This window comes from Etheostoma cragini, chromosome 5, assembly GCF_013103735.1.
Source record: "Etheostoma cragini isolate CJK2018 chromosome 5, CSU_Ecrag_1.0, whole genome shotgun sequence".
In the NCBI taxonomy this organism is placed as follows: Eukaryota; Metazoa; Chordata; class Actinopteri; order Perciformes; family Percidae; genus Etheostoma; species Etheostoma cragini.
The window spans coordinates 17852469-17873257 of record NC_048411.1 but is presented as its reverse complement, the minus strand read 5'-3'; the positions used below and the strand labels follow the sequence as shown (position 1 = coordinate 17873257).

General features: G+C 38.8%; 1 protein-coding gene across 1 annotated transcript in view; it reads right to left on the bottom strand.

The window, feature by feature from the left end:
• si:dkeyp-14d3.1 (transmembrane protein 132C) overlaps nucleotides 1–20789 on the bottom strand; it is a 141990-nt gene that overhangs the window by 97992 nt on the left and 23209 nt on the right. The window contains exon 2 of the mRNA XM_034871995.1: nucleotides 13270–14155. Coding sequence (XP_034727886.1) covers nucleotides 13270–14155 — 886 coding nt within the window. The remainder of the gene's footprint in view (nucleotides 1–13269; nucleotides 14156–20789) is intronic.

The window sequence follows — 20789 nt, the reverse complement described above, 5'->3', positions numbered from 1 at the left end:
GTATGCTCTTTGTATCGTGCACTAAGCACTTCATTCTGCAAGCAACCTCAATTTCAAAACAGCCTAATTAAGACATAGGAGATAAACTTTTAGATTATTTCTTATATTTACCCCTATTGTACGCACGACATGAACTTGTTTGTTTTTTTAAATGGGAGAATTTAAAGATGAGGAAAGGTTTTTGCAAGGGAATGCATTATATTTTGTACGAAAAGTTAGTGAAACTGAGTGAGAGAGGTTACTATTGTGCATTTGTGTAGATAATGGAAACATGCCAATAAATGTATTAAGTTTTTTTTTTAAATTCATTCTCCTACATTTTTCTTTACATAACAGAAAAATGAGAAAATATCCTATTCCTTGCTTCGGGTTGAAAGACAAATTCCATGCATTTGATGTACATATTTGTGACACCAGAAGGGATGTTCTGCTCACTCCAGAAATAATATTCATTATTCATATTCGTATTAAACATTTGCCTTGATGTTTTGCTCACTTTACTCAGTCTAGTGAGCTTTGCATTAGGATAAATGTAACCAAATTCAAGTACATTTACAAATAACAGTCACTTATCCTGCTTTCTTCCTACATAACGAGTAAGCCAACTTCACTGTGTTGCCGTCTAATTATATATGAATACTATTCCTATATGTGTAATACTGTATTTCCACTAAGAGAGCGACTAAAAGGAGCCAAGGCAGATGATAGAACCCCCCATGGAGTTGTGTGGAAACGATGAGAGCTTGATGTGGGAGTTATGCGCCAGTCTGCTCTGGTCTAACAGCACTGCCACCTCTCCGTGCAACCAAGTTTTGGCAGCAGTGTTTGTTAACAGGACCTCAGTCAGCCTCTGGCAAGGCCACACACTCTAGCAGCTAATAAAAATGTAGCAAACATAATGGGACACATTTAAATCGGCAAGCTCAGCATAGGAGACATTGATGTTTGACACCTTGTGGCACCGGTCCTGCTGCCTTGATGGAAACGTAAGGAGACTTGTTGCTAGAAAACAAAAAAAGCTGTTAAACATTTATGCTACTTTTTTTTGAAGGTGTATTAATAATTAACTATTGACACTATTAGCCACTTTGACAGGAGAGAGAAGTATGTTTCGGAAGTGCATAAGCAATCGGCTGCAGGTTGCCAAATCACACTGCAACCTCTCACAGACTAAACATAAACAACGAAATTATTCATTATGACTAGGAGACATCTGACAAGATTTATGTAAGCGTTTGAAGCCGCTCACTAAGATACGTTTAGTCTTAATCGTTTGTATTGGGTCCCCGGAGTGCTTCTTTCTCCCACTTTCAAATGGAGAAACTGTTAAAGGAAAATGGCTTATGGCTTCAATGCCTGCAAATAAATGACAAGTCATTTTCTTAGTCTTTCATCACATATTCTCCCCTTGCAGAAGCAGCCCAGTGGCTGCTGATTCAGGGCCTGTTTATAGCCATCGATGATGGCTTTCAATGAGATTGCATTATAATGAGTCAGATATGAGTGTGTGACCACTGTGTGTTGTTGTCGAGTGTCTTATACTTAAAAACAGCTACCATTTATGCTGTGTGAACAGCTATTTATGTATTTCTACGAAGTATTATGGCTGCTCCTAATGATCACAAAAGCAATGTAATCGATAGTTGTTTTGCACGTAACGTTTTTACATAATCAACCAGCCCTATATTAGATGTATAAGTTTCATTGTAACGTCTTCATCTGTCCTGTGGAAATAAAGACCCAAAAATGCCCCCCCCCAAAAAAGGAAAAAGAAACAAACTTGAAAAACCTAATTTTAAAGTACACTTAGAACAGATAATAAAATGTGCGATTACTTTGCAATTAATTGGAGTTCATAGTGGACAATGAGGCGATTCAACACGATTAATTACTTTAATGGATCGACAGCCCTACTAATAGGTAATATAAATGTTAACATAACTTCCTGTGAAATCAGACCAAGGAAACAAAATATGCCTTATGTAAAAGATTTGAGAATGATTTTTTTCTATCCCGTCAGGCTGATATTTTAGGCCAATACATCTTGCATACATTTGTCCCTGTTGGCCATCAGGACATATCAGGGGTGGACTGGGACAAAAATTCAGCCCTGGCACTGTAGCCACACTACGCGCACATTACCACGCCTAAGCAGCCACACCCACGCGCAAATGCATTCACTAATTACATTTGTGTACAGATTGTAAGTGTAATATAAATGTAAAAAAACACATGTTATTGTGAAATAATATAAGCAGTACCTTATGTAACAGTTTTTTAAACATTTAATGTAAGTAACCGGCAAAAAATGCTTACTACTGTCATAGTTTGGGGTTTTTGTTGGGGTTACTTTTCCCGGCTTGTCTCCTTGTGTTTGTTCTTGGTTTTCTCCCCTGTCTTGTGTGGTTGTCTCTGACTTGTGATTCCCCTGTAAGTGTCTGATTGTTCTACTTCCTGTTTTATTTTGATAGTGTAGTTTCCTGTCTTGTCTAGTCTTGTCTAGCTTTGCTTACTGCTTGTCTGATTGTCCTGCCCCGCCCTACTGTGATTCACCTGACGTCTCACCTGTTCCCCATTACCTCGTCACCTCTTGTATGTAACCCCTGTGTTCCCTTTGTCTCTTGTCAGCTCGTTCTAGTTCGTCTGCCTGCTAGCCAAGCCTATGTGTCTCGTCAGCTTGTCCTGTCAGCTTCCCAGTACTTGTTATCCTGCCGTATTCCAGCTACTCCCTGTCAGTTTTCCCCTGTGTATTTTTCCCTGTTTTATTCTCACCTTCCCCTGTGCCTGCTTTTTGGACTGTGGAGTGTTTTTGGAACCCACCTTTGCGTCTTGTGTTTGTGGAATGTGAGAATAAAGCCTTTGTTGAAGCTCCCCACTGCTCTGCGTTTGGGTCCTCCTTCCTCCCCCCTGACAACTACTTCTTAAAGAGCCCAAGTTTATAACAAATTTACACGGTTATGCGGTTTGCATGCTGTTACTGTCATTCTCTAAAGCTGCTTGTTCGAGTGTCCGTGTTTCTTTCTGTTGACACTGTACATATTGTCTGTCTGGTTCTTGATCTTTTCATCTGTTTTAACTGTCTGTGATTAGACTTCAGGCTTTTTCCTTGTTCAGAATTGGCCTTTGGGGAACACAAATTTTAAGGCTAAAAGGCTTCAATTGCTAAATTCTGATACATTTTAAGGCACCAATTTATGGTGAAAAAAAGTATTTATGGCAAGGAAATCACATAATTCTGGTGGCAGGTAAAAATTCAAAATGCAAAATATAATGGAATATTATTATATTCAGTAGTCAAGTAATGGGTCTTTCAGATCTGGGACATAGGCCGGATATGACCACCCTTGAACCCAAGAACAGGGTTTATGGTAACGTTTTCCCCCAAGGAGCACGTTTTATTACCTAGTTGAAAAATGTAGGATTATCTTACATGGGCTACTGCTTTTACTGCTAAATTGTGCAATGACTCAATCATGATACTAAATATTATGAAAAAAAATGTTTTCTACTTTTTATTGATCAAATGTTGACCATAGCCCACAGTGTAAGGAACCACCACAGTTAAAGCATACCTGTGTTTAACCTACAGGACATAGTGTGAAACTAGACCGCCGCACGGACAGACAACAGTAGGAGCTCCGGCAAAGCTCTGCGCCAGTAAGCAGCGGCTTCTCGCTGTGCAGTTGGTCCCCCAGAGCAGCATGATGACCGGGAGGGTCGGGTACAGCCTGAAACGTGCAAACGAAGATGCCTTTTGAAAGTAACATGCTTGATTTTGACTGTACGTCCCAATCTGCTTAACTTCTGATTGGGTCGGCCTGGCCAAATGCTTAATATATGTTATTAATATAATTATTATAACCATAGTGAAATTGTGCAAGCAACAAAAACCCATCCTATGTGTATTGTATATTAAAAAAATGTGCCCACATAAAAAAGTGGTCTGGCAATTGCCAAAATTGCCAGATGGTCAATCTGCCCCTGCACATAATGAAGCGTAATGGTGGATAATTTGTTCACTGATCGATGCCTTGAAAAGAAGAGGTAAATTGATTCCATCGCAGTCGCTCAGACAGTACGTTTAGCATTCACAGTTAGAGCACGGCGCGGCGCTCAAGCGTTTCAGCACACCTGCACAAACACTACGATACACACAAAAACATGTGCACAAACACTCCTGTAGTGCACAAAAACGCATGTGCTGTATACACAATGTGATTGCAAAAGCCGACAGTTTTATTGAAATCTGTTTGCAAACAAATGTTTGGTCGAGTGTTCTCCAAGGGAGGCAAACAATTAAACAAAGCACATGCACAAGACCAGCCGTGTGTATCTGTTGGCAAACACGTCAGCTGAAACACTCAGGCATATTAACCCAGCTTCCATATGCTTTTACCGCATCCAAACTGTGGATGAAAATACAACTATTATCTCAGCACTGACGACAACACAGAATTTTGAGTCATTGCAACCAATTTTATACCAATCTTTCCCATTTCAGCGCCTTTTATGGCCAAGGCAAATGACTACCAAGGCAGCAAGAGAGACTTTTTAGAAAACACTTGTAGGAGCTACATGTAAGGTTGCTCTCAAACTCTGTCTTGAAGCACTTTATATTGGTTTATAAAAAACTAATTTGTAGCTTGCACGAGACTGAAACGGTAGACTGTTGTAGATGCAGACAAGTGGAGGCTATTTAATGTTTTCTTTTGGCTGAAGGGAGGATAGTCTGATTTTTGCAGGAGAGCACAAGCGCACCTTTAATCTTTTTCACACCCCAGATTATCGTTTTATTTCAACCTTCCTTGAAAGATGTTATTTTGAAAAACGCAGAGCAAGTGGTTCTTTCTAATTATCAGTAAAGATAATTTCCTCATACATTATCCTACAAAACATTATCTGATCTAAATCTTATTTATTTTCTAATTTAGATTTTACAGGTGGGGTGAAAATATTGTAATTGTCGCGAGAGCAAACGGGGAATCTTGAATGAATATGACTGTAGATGTATTGTTTTTGACATTTATTTGAATGAGGTTTTTTTACATTATTTTGTTTGGCGGCCGCTGCTGCCAGTCATTTGACCATTTTTTTAAAAGTATATGTGACTCAATTTAAGCCTATCACCTTTACTAACCTTAAGTATTTTTGTTACCTAAACTAGTTCCATTTCACATAGACGTTTAACAATAACTATGTGTTTAAAGCGGCACTCTGAACATTGAATAGAAAAGTCCCATTTCCACCATGGTCACGTGTTACAGTTACGCATTAAACGGCCACCGCCATCTATGGCGTTTTGGGAGTCACTGACGATTGGCCTATTATCTCGTTTAGTTATGAGGATAATGAGGGAAATGTTTTAGCACCTGGTCCAAACCATTCCACAAACCCATCATATGTGAGGTGCTACAGACATTTTAAAGTTCTAAAAGTTGTATAAAAAGACTTTATTAAAAGGATGAAGAGAGAGATGAATGTGAGGGTGGGTTATTATACTCATTGCACTGGGGTGGGATATTAGGGTAGTGGGTTGTATGTAAAATAGGTTTGGTAGGTGTTTAAAATTACATATAGTTTTTGTAAATCTATTATCTTGCTAAGAATATATAATATATAAATAACACTTTATAGATATTGTTTTTCCTTTTGGTGTGTTGCTACCCACTTGTTTGTTGTTTTTTATATTTTATTTTATTGTCATTTTTTCATCAAAGTTTTTTTTTTAAAGAAGAATGTGTCAGGGAGAACATAATGAATATACAGACCTGAACATAATGTCCAGGTCTGTTAGGGATTTCCATCCAGTCCCTAACAGACCTCCAACATAGTGGTGTGTGAGTGCTCCTTTAAAACTCCTTCACTCCACCACAGCAGAGGGTGAGCTTTCGGTCTGGTATTTACAAAGAGGTGATAAATACAGGATACCGGGTACAACGTCTGCTCTTGTTGTGTTACTTAAATCGACTAATCTATTGCTGGCTGAGCCTGGCCAGGGAGGACAATGCACACGTAATGACCCCCGGTGTACAGTGACTCATGGTGTATGGCAGCACTGTACCAGATTGAAAATAGAAACAGTTCCTTTGGAGCTGATCTCTTTTTTTCTTTCTACCACTAGAGACTCCGGGAGGAAAATATCCTTTAAAATAATTTCCTTCACTGCATTAGATTTGCATATTAACCATCTAATACTGAGGAATAATAATGCATTATCAATGACATATAACAATCTAAATTGCTCGCACAGTGATACCAGAAAACACATTAATATCAGTCCAACTTTAACATTACTTGCATATTAAATGTAATGGCCTTAAAGTCCTTAGTGCCTTTTAAATGTCCTTTTCTTCATTCGCCTCCGCTGCAAGAGTGCAGAATCTGCTTGTGTACAGAAATGTCTTCCTTCTTTGAAGCAGTTGCAGGGAGTAACTCCTGCTCATGATTAAAAAAAACAGCTCTACAGTAGACAAATATGTTAGTTTCTCATCCAGCACAATAAAGAAGGGAGATATCAAAGAAGGAGTACAGCAAAATAATAATCTACTGCCAAAGACTTAATTCCGTTTAATCCAGCTTTGTTCACAGAAATTTGTATTTTGATGATGTCCTTTGACATAGACAAGACATGGTAAAAACCATCATAAGATGTTATGCATTATAATTCCCCAGTATACCAGAATGTGTATGTTTAAAACAAGATCAGGCCACCTCTCACCCATTCTGTCTCGTCACATAGTTTTGGTGGTCTTTTCATTTGATGAACTCATGCTATGTAAATTAAGACAGTGGTACCCCAGGTCTCATTCAGGTCAGTGTCCAACTACTCTCTTATTGTCAGACCTTCCTTAACAGCGCTGCGGAGTCTGGCTAGTCCACATAGCATTCTGGAATGGGAGAAAATTGGCACTTCTTTAAACCAAGAACAATCGTCTTGGGCGGCAAAGCGGATTTCTATACGAAGTAGCCTAGGGAACTCGTTTTGGTGGAGCTTGTATACGTTCAAAAGTTGTTTTAGCCGTGCATTCATGTTTAGTCGTGTATGATAACACAGTGCTGCCTCATTCTGCCAAGATCCTGGAGGAAGTAAACATATAACACATTGTGTCTGTGCTGAGGAATTTGCGTTAAAAGTATAGTAAGCAATGTGCATCCAATACACTTTTTTTTCAAATTCAGTGAATATGTCCTCACAGTCACCTAGCTCTCCGTTTTCTTTGTGGGCTGAATGAAAATCTGGTGTGCCTACACAGCCCTGGCTTTGTAAATGGAAAACAAATGAAAAGGCGCGTAAGAGCCACAAAACACTTTTCCAGCCAATCGGCGTGTGCGCGGAGGAAGAGGGGGAGGCAGCGGCCACGCGTTCTAATCTAGAAGCCTTGGCAGAGAAACGGCAAAAGAGGAAGAGGACTGAAGAATACAAATTAAAATAGAAGTTCTGTGACTGGGAAAGAAAGAAGAGCCTTGTTGACATCGGGGAGGTGTTTGTCATGTTAAATACTTATGCACTTTTTTTATTTTGCATTCACCTCTTCCCTCTCGTTGCAGACCCTGACCTCGTCCCTTTGTGTGAATTTTCCGCCATTGTGATTGGCTATCCCCCCCCCCCCGATTGGTTTCACCTGTTTTTCCCTACCTTGTGTATAAATAGTCCTTGTCTCCCTTTGTCTTGCGCCCGTTTGTCTTGTTCAGTCCGTGTCACAGTCTCGTCCAACATTCCAGCCAAGTTTACATATCCGTTTTTTGTTTGAAATTTTGTGATCCTCCAAGTGAGCATTTTTTTTTTTTTTTTTTAACTTCGATCCACTTTGTGAGTGTTGTTTTGTTTAAACTCTACCCAGTAAACTACTTTTATTATACAGTGAGGAAAATAAGTATTTGAACACCCTGCTATTTTGCAAGTTCTTCCACTCAGAAATCATGGAGGGGTCTGAAATTGTCATGGTAGGTGCATGTCCACTGTGAGAGACAAGTGAGCAACGTAAATAACATTAGCTTCGCCGTTTCACTATTTGCTGTTTTCAATAGCTCGGTGTGACCTTGTGTGTTTGCTGTTGCTTGTGATGCCTGCTCCCCACTGGCTGGCTTTACAGCGGTAGCAATTATCAGCAATCTTCACGCAGCATCGCCTACTGCACCTGTGTTTACAGCATCTGTAATATCTTTGTTGACATTGTAGGTTCAGCTAAACCTAACTCCTCCAGTTTAAATACTCCTTCAGAAAGACAGGAACTTCAGAGACTTAGGCGGCACGAAAATAACACATTTTAGTTAGACTGTAGTGCCTGTACAAATTTTCTCCTCATTTGAGAATTCCATTAAATGCTTCTGTGTAATTCATCAAGATCCCCTGGGCCTTCACGTATTTTAAATCAGTTGTGCTGCTCCTGAGTTTTTCTTTAACAATATACACGGGCAATCTTTCTTTCAAAAATATCCAACTGTGTACCAATTTCAACCCTTACCTTCCTCACCCCAAAGGAAACCACTGAACCAATAGCAAAGCATAGCATAGACTATACAATCAGATTCATCGCAACCTCGCCCCTCAAACTCACAACTGCACTTTCACATTGTAACATCTTGACTTTTCAGAACTGCATGCATAAGCTAGCCATTAAATGTTACTTTTGGATCCAAGACAACAACTCCCGTCCAACACTTTCTGCTCTCCTTCCAAGACACACAAGACAGGAATTTTACATGCACTCATTCCAGTACTGTTATGGTCAAATATCCTTTTTTCACACATGCGATAACCTCTATTACAATATAAACATTCTTTGATAAAGGTACATACCTGCAAACACTGTGTTTGATTTCATACTCCCGCGCACTCCTTTTTAAAGGGCCTTTCAGACCAAAGCGGTTTGCGCTGGGCTCTCCGCTCTCCGCTCGGTTTAGCGCACATGTGTTTATGTTTTGTGGTTTGTCAGGAACAGAATCAGCTTCAGAATCCTATTGTAATGTAATTCTGTCTCTTAAAAGAAAACTGTTAACCAGTTTGAAGTAAGTCAGGCCAGTTTAAATGTAAAACCATTTAATGAAATGTACAATATTTTCCTGCATAATAATGAAAATGAAATTCATCACCAACCTGGTATCAAATTGACTGCAGAATGTGTTTTAGGGGGGAAATTGTGGTTTTGGTCATGTTAACAACATGTCTTGTTGCTTCAGATATGCAAATATGTTCTGTATGGTTGATTTGTTTCCTCAAAACAGATTTTGGCCACATTTCTCTATCACTATTCCAATTTGAACTTCTCTGTTTTTAACCTGGTTTGAATTCCTAAATCAGAATTTAAGTGATTAAACCTGAGCCACTAAAATACTGTTTTTAAAAGTTCAATTTCAAACTGTGAGGGGAATTCAAACCACATGTTTTACAGCACAGTCAGAGTAAAATGAGAGGTAGCATTGTATAATTAAATTAAAATAAGATCCTCATATGAGCAAATTGGTGAGCACTGTTATTATGCATAGTGTCTTATACTAGAAGGGGGTTATATTTGAACAATTGTACACTCATTCATCATTATAACATGGGCATGGGTAGCTCTACTATGGCTGTGTGTTTGTGTGGTAATAAAAGAAATAAATAACATTGTAAAGGCTACCACACACAATGCATAGGAATCATATATGCTAGTAAATAATAACAATAAACCCACTATTAATTACAGTACATTATCTTAATGAGCAAGGACGTTCAACAATCGCCATTATAACGAATCAACAGCCAGGTGCAACCTAGCCAACAGGTGAAGAACACAATCAAGCTAACCTTTAAATTTGCCAGAACTACAAACCAATACAACAACAGGCTTGAATGAACTGACAACATCAGTTATATGACTTACAGTTCTCAAAGACGCACACACAATCTCAACTGATTATCCTCCGGACAGCTAGTCTCTTTCTTTTCTCTCACTTTTCTCTCTGTGTGGCGTGCGCACCCGCTCGCGGTGTAAGGCGCGTTTCTGCACTATTCTCCGATATGCACTCAAAGTCCTGATAGACGACCTTTTGTACTAAACTAAAGTAACAATATACAATATAACGATACAATAGAAAGTATCGATATTCGTGTTAAAATGTAAGGAGTAAAAGTAAAAAGTTGCAAAAAATAAAATAGTAAAGTAAAGTAAAAATATCTGAAAAATCTACTTTGTTACTTCCCATTTCTGGTGGTGATGCATCTTAAAAATATATATATATATATATATATATATATATATATATATATATATATATATATATATATATATATATATATATATATATATATATTATGAACAATAAACACCATAGTCTTTAAATGATTACTGTGTAGCATGTCATTTTTCTCCAGTGAATGATTGCTTATCAAAGAAAAAGGTGACAGGAAATGGGCTCATGACTCATGATCGTGACTAACAGTAGCCACTATTTGACCCTCCACACCAAAATAGTATTACAACAGTAAAATAAGTTAAAGTATTCTGTTTACGAGTGACACAGCTTATTAACACAGAGGGGTTCAAATCAAATCAGAAACTATCAAATTAAAAGTAGCATGTCAAGACAGAAATACCCCAGTAAGAAATATCACGCTGGGCATCTAAAAAGCAATAAATTGGCCGGATGATTGGCTATTAAAAATATGTGAAATTGGCTTTCCTTGCATTACATCTATCACAGTGTGACCCTTTCAGCATAATGGATTAGACGAAGTTGAAAACTAAATTGGGGAAAAGGAAACAATTACTAAAGGTCTTAGTGGCCATTTTAATTTTCTTTTAAATGTTCCCTTTTTCTTGTGTAGAAAGAAAGTGATCGTTTATATACAGATGTTTTGGTTGAACATACTCACACTGAATGAGGTATAAAACTGTGAATATGAAGGGAGTTTTTTTTAAATTAAATGTAGGAAACAGGGGACCTAATAAACATTTAAAAACTAAAGTGGCGTAAGTTCTGTTTGACAGATTTAACAGGATCATAAGCTCATTCTGCATTCAGGGCTACACTGCCAACAATGGCTAACAAAGAAGTGTGTAGTACATGGATGAAAATGATGTTGTGAATATAGAGATCAAAGTCTTCTCGCTCTGGTGATTAAGGATCGCAACAAATGCACGTATGAGAACAGCTTTATCACCTAGGACCACACAGAGGCCTTTCCATATCTGCCACTCTCAGATGGTCAACCTGCGCCCGCCATACGCTGCACTGCCAAATAAAAACACCACAGGCATTGCCTCTGTGGCCAGCCTGGCCTGTTAATTTGCCTGATGAAAGAAGAGTTTCTCAATTGAGAAAAAAAGGGGGGGAGAGTGGGGGGTTTCCAATCCCTTATCACTTCAGGACAACTATGCTGTAATTAAATGAAGCAGAGGAAGGACATTCGTCAAGAATTAGTTTGGCTTGTTAAAACCTCACAGCTACTGTGAACTTGTTTACCATAGCTCCAATTCTGAGCCGCATTTTCTCTCTGTTGTTAGCTGGAAAAATTATCTTCATTAGTAAACAACTGGAACAGAAAAATAATAGTGGAACATATTTATATAAACAGTAAAATGTTTCATTTTAAAATGGCTTTTTACCTTGCCTAAGCTGAAAACCCACCATCATGCAGCTTGATTTCCTTTACACATGTTGACAAATGTGCTTGACCCCTCGTATCAGCTTCTCGGAAGCTTTATAAATGTTCCAAACCAGTGTGATTAAGAATGGCTTCAGTCATTACACTAATGGACATGCATTTTAATTAATGATATTCTCATTTGCATTGCTTGTTAATTATCTAAATCATTTTGTTTCATCTGTTCACTATAATTAGTCCCTATCAACAGCTTCATTGCATCAAGCGATTTCTGAGAGATTACACTGCTCTTTCACTCTTGAAGAAACGCTGACTGGGGTAATGATGTTTAAAGTGGATAAATTGAAATAAAAAACACTATAACGTTAGACTCTAGTTACTACAACTCAAATTTCTCATTTGCTAAACCCATTAAAAAAAAAAAAAAAAAAATCTGCAGAGAAACAATCTGGTCATCGACGTCGTCTCTCATTCCAACTCCTTTCTCACATCTCAAGTTGATAATCAGACTGATAATATCCACCGGCTACACCGGAACCCTCAAAATATTGTCAGTTATCACCAAAGGCTAAATTGTTGTCAGAGCCATAGCCAATCAGTTTCTGAGATTGGTTGCCTAGCAACTGGTCATAATAAAAAAACTAGAATATTATACACTAAAAAAAAGTTAATTATTAGTCCATCTTTTGTTTATGGTTCATGGCTTGATTCCTTGAATGGATTGTTTTCCTTTATAGGTGTGTATGTGCTAAGGCTGCACAATGTAGCTTTTTTTATCGTCATTGCAATATCAACTGCCGCAATAAACATATCGCAAAAGGCTGCAACATATCACCAAAGGCTGCCTCATATTGCAAAAGACACTCAAAAAATGTTTTTGTATTGGTTGAAAGAAAATAACGTAATTAAATATAGCATATTTTCTTCATGTTGTGCAGCCCTAAAATGTGCAAACTATTTGTCATTTACTACTTGAAATGTGTGATAAAGGTCACTGCAATAAAGACATTTCATTTTATTCATTATGTGTCAACAGTGTTTAGTTTTTGTGTTACTCAGTCACTTATTCTCCTCAACACCTGTCTGAATACTGGTGATAATAAAGATCCCTTTTATCAAATGATGACAAATGCCTTCACAGATTCAAGTATTCTTGTGCTTAACGTGCTGAAGTAAAGTTGAATAGTCAACTTTCCTCTAACTCTCTCTCTGATCACCTGTTTGGAATTCCATACAGCCAATCACACAGTGAAGTTCTTGCCATTAGCCTGTGTTTACGATCAGACAACTCCACGATCAAACTGATTTGATCTGCAGTCTCAGTGCAGGATTTGTTGTTTGTTTGCCTTGGTTAACAGTTGGGGTTTACGAGCTGCGATCAAATCGTTATTCATGTACACTCATTTGATGGACTTCAGAAAATGAAAGAGTCAATGAGAACAAGTAAATATTGGGTGTAATGAAACAATTTGCGATTGATCATGGAGAGCAGGGGTGAGAACGGAGGTGTAACCTGCTGAGACAAAGCGCAGGATCTTACTGTTTGCCAATAGGAAGATGAGAAAGAAATATATGACTAACGGATTAAAGTAAATGTAGGAGTCAATAGTGAGGCTGCAGAATATACAGAGGAAGTCTGCGGCCAGACACACTTAAAAGAACAAAGAGAAAAGGATTCTTACCTGAGAGTAAACATCTCCACAGGAGAGTAAGCTGACACAGTGATGAACGCAGAGACGGTTTCCCTCTGTCTCATGGGTGTGGCTGGCACCATGACCATGAAGTTATTATCCAGTCTGTGTTCAGCGAGGGGCCGAGTGGGGTTCTGGTAGAGCCTGACGCCGCCAATCCTCCTCAGCGGTGTGGAGGTGTAGGAACCAAACAGCCCTTCCTGGGTTGAGCGGATGAAGTTGTCCTTCCTGGCCTCCTCTGAGTGACACTCCCCTGCTTCGGTGGACTGCAGCATGTAGTAGAGCTCCACTGGCGTGCCCTCAGACACTTCGAGGTTCCTCTGACGTCCCGGCACTACGCTGGGTGGGCTGAACCAGCTGGCCAAGGGCTCCAGCTCAGCCACGCACAGCCCCAGACCCCCCTTCAACTGGCAAGTGCCACGCACCTCCTGGGTCTCATGGAAGGCAAACATGTGCACACAGGGCAGCTTGTCTATGGCGCTGTAGTCGTCCCAGTCCCTGCCTGCGACAAAAAACAGCACCTGGACTTTGGGCTTAGCCAAATGAATTCTGGTGTTCATGATAAAGGTCTGCACCTTCCAGTTGAAGGTAAAAACAGAAGAGGCAGGAAAAGTCCCCGGGCTCTGCAAGAGCTCTAAAGGAACAGACTGTTCCACAGAGAGAGGCCCATAGCTAGTGTTCATTGAGGGCAAACTCCTGGCCTGGTAAATAAAGAAGGGCTCGGTCCGCGACATCAGGCTTGAGTTCCTCATGAAGTCCTGGTTGGCTTCCTTCAGGAAGAATGCCAAGTCAGCATTGAGCACCTGGTAGTTGACAGGCAGGTATGTGGGGATGGAGGAATATCTCTGCAATCCCTCTAAGACTCGACAGTCCGCTACTAAAAGACAAAAGAGAAGAGCTGAGTCAGGGAAAGCTCACTTGGAATAAGGACAGTCTTTATCGAAAATTACTAGCATCTAGTTTTGTTTTAAGCATTTGAAGCAGTAAACTAAAAATGTTACCCCTAAAGTTTAACCCAACTCAGGGTAAGCTGACCACTACACTTATGTCATTGTGTTCCTATTCATAAAGGGATGTTACCAGGGCCTAAAGTTAACTTTTTTGACATGTTAAAAATGTTTACAGGTTGGCAGGACGTCTTTCACTGTACATTTTGTTGGTGAGATGTTCGAGTCACACATGTCTCCTCTTCATATCAGAAACATGGAAATAAATTTGACCCGTTCTCACTCCCGCTTGGTCAGTGGCTGCACGTGGGACTGCTGGGATTGTCGCGAGTCATGAAAATGCGATAGGGGGCCACGGCTGTCAATCAATGTCTTTCAGTGATGCGGGGCCATGATTGGTCCGGGCCAGTAAGCAACTGCGTACCCTGCTTACCGATAGTTACGAGTCTGAAGCACTCAATTCTCATTGGCTACCAGCCAACTTGGCAGGTAGATAGACAGTGTTGCTCGCCAGATGCAAAATGTATCTGCCTTTGGCAGGTGGGCGGGTGTTAATTTAATGCCCTATATGTTACATATGTTTTCCTGCCACTTACAATGTCCAACTCACTCAACAAGCATTATGTCTTTTTGTGTAGGGTAAAAGAAGACCCAGACATGTGGAAGAATTACTGTGACTGAGTTTTCCATCACATTATAATTAGTGCTGAAACAACTGAGCAGTTATTCGAATGATAAAAAAACTAAATCAATATTTTTTTTACTTCCGATTAAGTGAATTCAATGGTTCCACTAATGTCGACAGTCTGAGTTAGGGCTGGGTATTGAAAAATGTTAAGGGGCACAAGGGTAAAAACTAAAAACTATGCTGCAATAAGACTACCAGGTCCAAAGGTATCTGTGTCCCAAACTCTTATCCCCCAAAACTTAACTGATTTGCTAAATTCTTACTTTCCAACAAAAATGCTAAAATTATACACAAAATTCAAACCTTTAAATCACTTGCTTTGTCTAGTATGACGGTTGGATTTACAGCAGTGTAAAAGTCAGCCTCGAGACTGCATCTTCTATATTTACAGTAAAACAACATGGTACTCGACATTTCCAGTAGCATCCGTCACAGAATAAAAACAAAAGTTACCATCAGTTGTTAAAATGGAAAAAAAAACAAGATAAATCAACAGCTTCTGCAGAGAATAACAATGCAATCAAATGTTCAAACCAAATCAAATTTTAATGCATTAAGAGTACTGTTTTTTTGGACTGGTTGGTTGGTTTTCCGAACCAATACAATTTAATATTTTGAAATACTAAACTACAGTGGTGTATATTCCATAACATATTTGCAAACTAATTGAAAATTAATTAAAGTAAGACATTCGAGGGCTCCTGTAGATCTGGTTTCCCAGGCTTATTGTCCCAGTTGGTATTATAAATATAATCTTGATTCAACCTCAATACATTTTTGGTACTGGCTGAAATGTGTCCCAAAAATGTATCAAAAACGGCCAATAATTAAACGCTTCACTTAATGGCTGGTTGAAATCATATTCTTGTTAACAGTTCTTTGATTTAAAGTTCCTGATAATGTTTTCTTGACCAATTTTATTTTATTTAGTCAAAGTTCTTCTATGTTCATGCGACATTTAACAAACACGTTTTTCGATAAACTAAAACGAGTTTTTGAAGAAAATTATTTATATTTTGAACCTAAAATTAATCTATTAAAAAGAAATTTGGAATTGTAACGGGTCCAATACAAGGATGTGTTATCAGACGTACAAAAACCTAGTACGGACCTTTATGAAATCATCTAAAGACATAATCATAATTGCAATTAAGGCCGACATGTGCAGCTTTGCATGACATGTGTCAGAGAATTTATGTTTTTGTTATCTCCTATGGCCCCACTGGTTGAGGAACAGCACAGCCTGCATAAAAAAGGTTTTAATCCCAATAAGAGTGGGCTTTGACCTTCTTCTCAAGAGCAATCTGCTGTGTGATTACACTCCCTCAGCATTGCCCCTTCCTCCTGCTGGCTGCCTGAGGATTTCTCTACTCTGATCACCCGGGTCAATCAATGTCCTAACAGTTCACAAATCAGACAGGGATTTGTGATTCATAGTCCCCCTCTTGACCTCAAAGCTGCTGTCCCACTGGGGGATACAAGGGTGCAGGCAGGCTTCAACCTCCAACCCAGGGACAGCACCAGTCCCATTTAAAGCAGCAGTTAGCTGCTTCAGAGTAAACCCTCCAATCCAGACCTTGTGTTTGTCACAGAGAACACAGGCTTTTGAGCAGCAAAGCACCACAGAGCAATTTGTATTTTTCCTGAACAAGCAGGAGCCTTGTGTTGTTTGTTGGCAAGAGGCATACTTGTGTACGTGGCATTGCACCGCTGACAAATGAAAAGCTGGATAGTCAGACTTTGCTTCTGACAGACAGTCAGAAACAAAGTCATCCTCTAGTCCCTGGGTAGTGATGTTACTCACTGTCATCTCTAAGCCTGTTTGACTCAAGTAAAGTGAAAGCACAGTGCTCTCTCCACCAGAAACCTTACTCTCTGTGTTCAAATGTGATTTATTGTCTTATCAGCTGACATAAAGGATTATAATGTGATTACACTTGTAGTACACTAAAGCTGGATAATCTAACATTGCACAAATACGCAGATCATTGCTCACTCCTCATAATAAATGTTATATTTTCTGTCAATTAATTAATCTGTAAGGACCAAAACATCCACTATTCAAAAGGCTGCTCTGATCATATTTGATACCAGCAAACTAGAAAAGCATGAACCACATAAAAAGAAAAAGTCTTTAACTTTTGACAATTACAAGTGCAACACAAAAGGAAGTAGAAGAGTGTCTAAATAAGAAATACCTTGTTTGAGAGAGACAGGGTTTTGTGTACCTATCAAAGAAGTGTTTTTTTTTCTATTTAAAGCAAAGAAATATGGCATATTGTGAAGTACATCTTGTCTAAAAGTACAGTCATCAGCAGCAATTTTGTTAGTAAGGAGGAAATGGAACAAAAAAATGAAAAAATCCATTACAAATTAGTAATGTCTGCACCAAACTGTTACTCTGTTAGGTAATAAAACACACATATAATAATCACTTATGGATACTCAGGATCAATAATAAATAACTAAATTAAATTAAATTAAAAATTTAAATTAATGGAGATTTGGCTGAAATATGATTTAAATATTTATAACGGCTTCAATCCATGCTTTGTTTTTAATTGAGATCAGGGAGCTTTAACCATGACTACATGAAGGGAGTCGTTTAGTGTATTTTAGTGCTTACATGTCCCCAAACAGTTGACAGGCAGATCACCTTGCAGCAGCATAGGCTTGCAAACCTTGTTCAGGACAAGTGTCTGGAAAACTGACAATTACTTTATAAACTGGAAAATAATCCCATCTCAATACAAATAAAGCCTGGAAATCTCCATACCAAGTTTCAACATAATCAAAATCAGCAAGTCTGTGTTATGGAGAAAATTAAAAGTTTTTGCAGGATGCATTGCTCCCTTCTTTGTTCTGGGGAGGAGGAATTGAAAAAATAGTACAAACCTACTTTTGAAACTCCAGTAGTTCTTTGTTTTGTTTTTTTTCTTCTGTGCAGCAGGGGTGTAGCTTAGATAACTGGACCCCCCTGAGAGAATATTGCTCCTGGCATTTCTGTTTAATAAAAGCATTCTTTTGGAATCAGTGTGGGACCTCTCCTGCTGTGGCCCATCCAATATGGCCTACTCTGGTTCTATAGTGTCCCCTAAGACTGTACATTAGCAGTGTTGGCTCTATAACAAAAGCATACAGCGGCATAATCTGTCAAAATGATTGGTTTCATGAAATAATTATCAATGCTTTCTTTCTGCCAAGAGTTAGATAAGAAGATTGATGGACAGTAAATATGATGCTAAAGCCTGGAGCCGGCTATCTTAGCATAGCATAAAGACTGGACATAGGTGGAAACAGCGAACCTTTGTCCAAATGTAGCAAAATGCACACTAATTAACCGTTAATATCTTGTTTGTTCAATATAGCTAATATACTAATCTACCTTTTTTTGGTTTTCCATTACGATAAAAAAGTCCCTGGTTCCTGCTAACAGGTACTTTTTTTTTAGTATCAGCTCAGTTGAGGTTCCAAGGGAGCTGAGGCGATACTAAAAGATGACGTGAACACCTGCGGACTACTGGGTGGTCAGAGAGAATCGTCACTATTCACTGCATCATCATTGCTAGTGACAGAAGGGGGGGTGTCCAGAACAAACCCGCTGTGTTTAAATAGTTCAGCCAGCATTTTTTTTTTGTTGCCTCCAGCTTCTTTTGAAATTAATTTTATCTTCTGGCTGTGGCAACAGCCACATGCTGAGAATCAAAAGAAACACACCTTTGACGTTCTGTGTGTGTCGCGTTAGGTCAAGGCAGTTTCCTGTGGATATGACAACATGCCACGTTTTGCCTCACACATGAATTACACTGCAATGGAAAATGGAGGACAGGGCACCTCGGTCGAGCTGAGCTGAGTCGAGTCGAGACCATTAATGGAAAAACGCCATAAGTCATCTGTTAATAATTCCTTTTTTCAATAAATTGTTTAATGGATAACTATTTGAAATGTAACCAACCCGTAGTCCTTAAAATACAGGTACTAATCACAGTACCTTTACTGCACCAAAGTTTGATAATTTCGGGGTTTGCCCGTTTCCTGTCTTGCCATGTGTTTAAAAGGTATGGTTGGTTGATATTAGATTTGTCTGCATTTGGTTGACAGAACGATTCAGTACATGTTAGTTTGGAGTTGGCATTTGAGGTGGGGGGAGATGGCCAGAAAGCGAGAAAGGACGTGGACTTCTGGAAGCATTATTATGGAATCTACTTGCCAAGAAACCAGATGGGATCCATAATTATCCTTAGGGAGGGCTGAATTCAGTAACTGGGGCTAACATTCAGCTAGCTGCTAATGGTCTGGAAAGTGACAGAGTTGTGTGGAAGTTTAGCAAAAAGTAATTCCACTTTTTTTCTTTCTCTTTTGCTGTAATCTGATTCAGTTTTCACTGAGTTATAGGTAATGAAAAATATATTAAATGTTTTAAAGTGTAATTCTTTTAAGATTTACCGTATCTTTGATTTTCAGTCAAATGGCATGTTGAATGGGAGTGCTAGGGGAACTTTGAACTTTTGAAACTTTTCCTGAAGTATCACCTGGGGCTCTACACATGAACTCCAGCATTGAGAACATTGATTGTGTACACAGAGTTCACTAAAAAGAAAGGTTTTTAATGACTCACTGTTATAAAGCTGCTGTTCACGCTATCCGCCATCTCATCTGTCAAAAAGAGTCATCTCAAAATGCAAATTAACAGACTCCATAGGAGGAAATTTCTTTCTTTCTTCCTTTTTCAACTACAACGTCAATATTGTTTTTTACTAACAGTGAAGTGCCCCTAGCCCTCACATTTAAAAAGGCCATTTGATCAAAAAACAATAATAAGGTAAATCTTAAAAGTGGCGCTTCTGTTCTAATTATGCGTTCAAACAAAAGTTTGACTCAGGCACATTCACAAAAAGACCCTAGGTTGCATTTTGGCAATAGTTACGATTTAAGTAACTAGCCCAACATTGGAAGTCAGTGATCTAAAAGCATGTAGCACTAGTTTTCATCATCTGCCACCACCACATTAGATCTATTAATTAGTCAACCTTCCTTAACTTTGAATACCTGTCACTGTATAATCCCTAAATGAGCCATTGTAGAATATATAAGCAACAATAGATAGTGTGGTATTACTAACTGTCATTTTACTTTTAAGGTTTTAATTAGGAATGTTAAATGATTCCAAATGTTCTAATCAGATTTTGTGTTATATGTGGAGGAGTGTGGAGAGTGAGGGATGGAGATAACTTTCAGCTGGCAGAGAAATCCAAAGACAAAAGAAAAATAATGATAATTCAACTGCAAAAAATGTCTATTTCAGCATAAACTTTATGATCCACATCATGAATAATAAAATGTCCCTATTGTGTGTCATTAAATTGTATAACCATAGGCAGCATTATGCTGAGCCAGATAAATTAAATTTTTTAAGGCTCACTTCATTTTCACTTTTTAATATAATGGGATTTATTTTCTCTCTCTCTACATGGAAATGCTGTTGAGGCTGTGTTTTTGCTCATGGAACAACTGTCATGACCTGTCGCCAATGGGACTTGTGCAAACGATGGTTGCTTCATTAAATGGTATTGGTGAATGGGCATTATGAAAGCACTGTCTGCACATACACTAAGTAGTTATTATGATTTTAAGACAAGCTAGCAGCTTAGCTCTATGGATGGAAATGTCAGTCTGTCGGTCAAACACTGTAACCCAGACTGAAATATCATAAACAATCAGATGGACTGTCATGGAATTCTGCACAGACATTCTTGTTCCCCAGAGGATGAATCCAAATAATTTTGATCACATGACTTTCCAAGTGAAGGAGTTTAAGTACCTTGGGGTCTTGTTCGCGAGTGAGGGGACAATGGAGCGTGAGGTTGGTCGGAGAA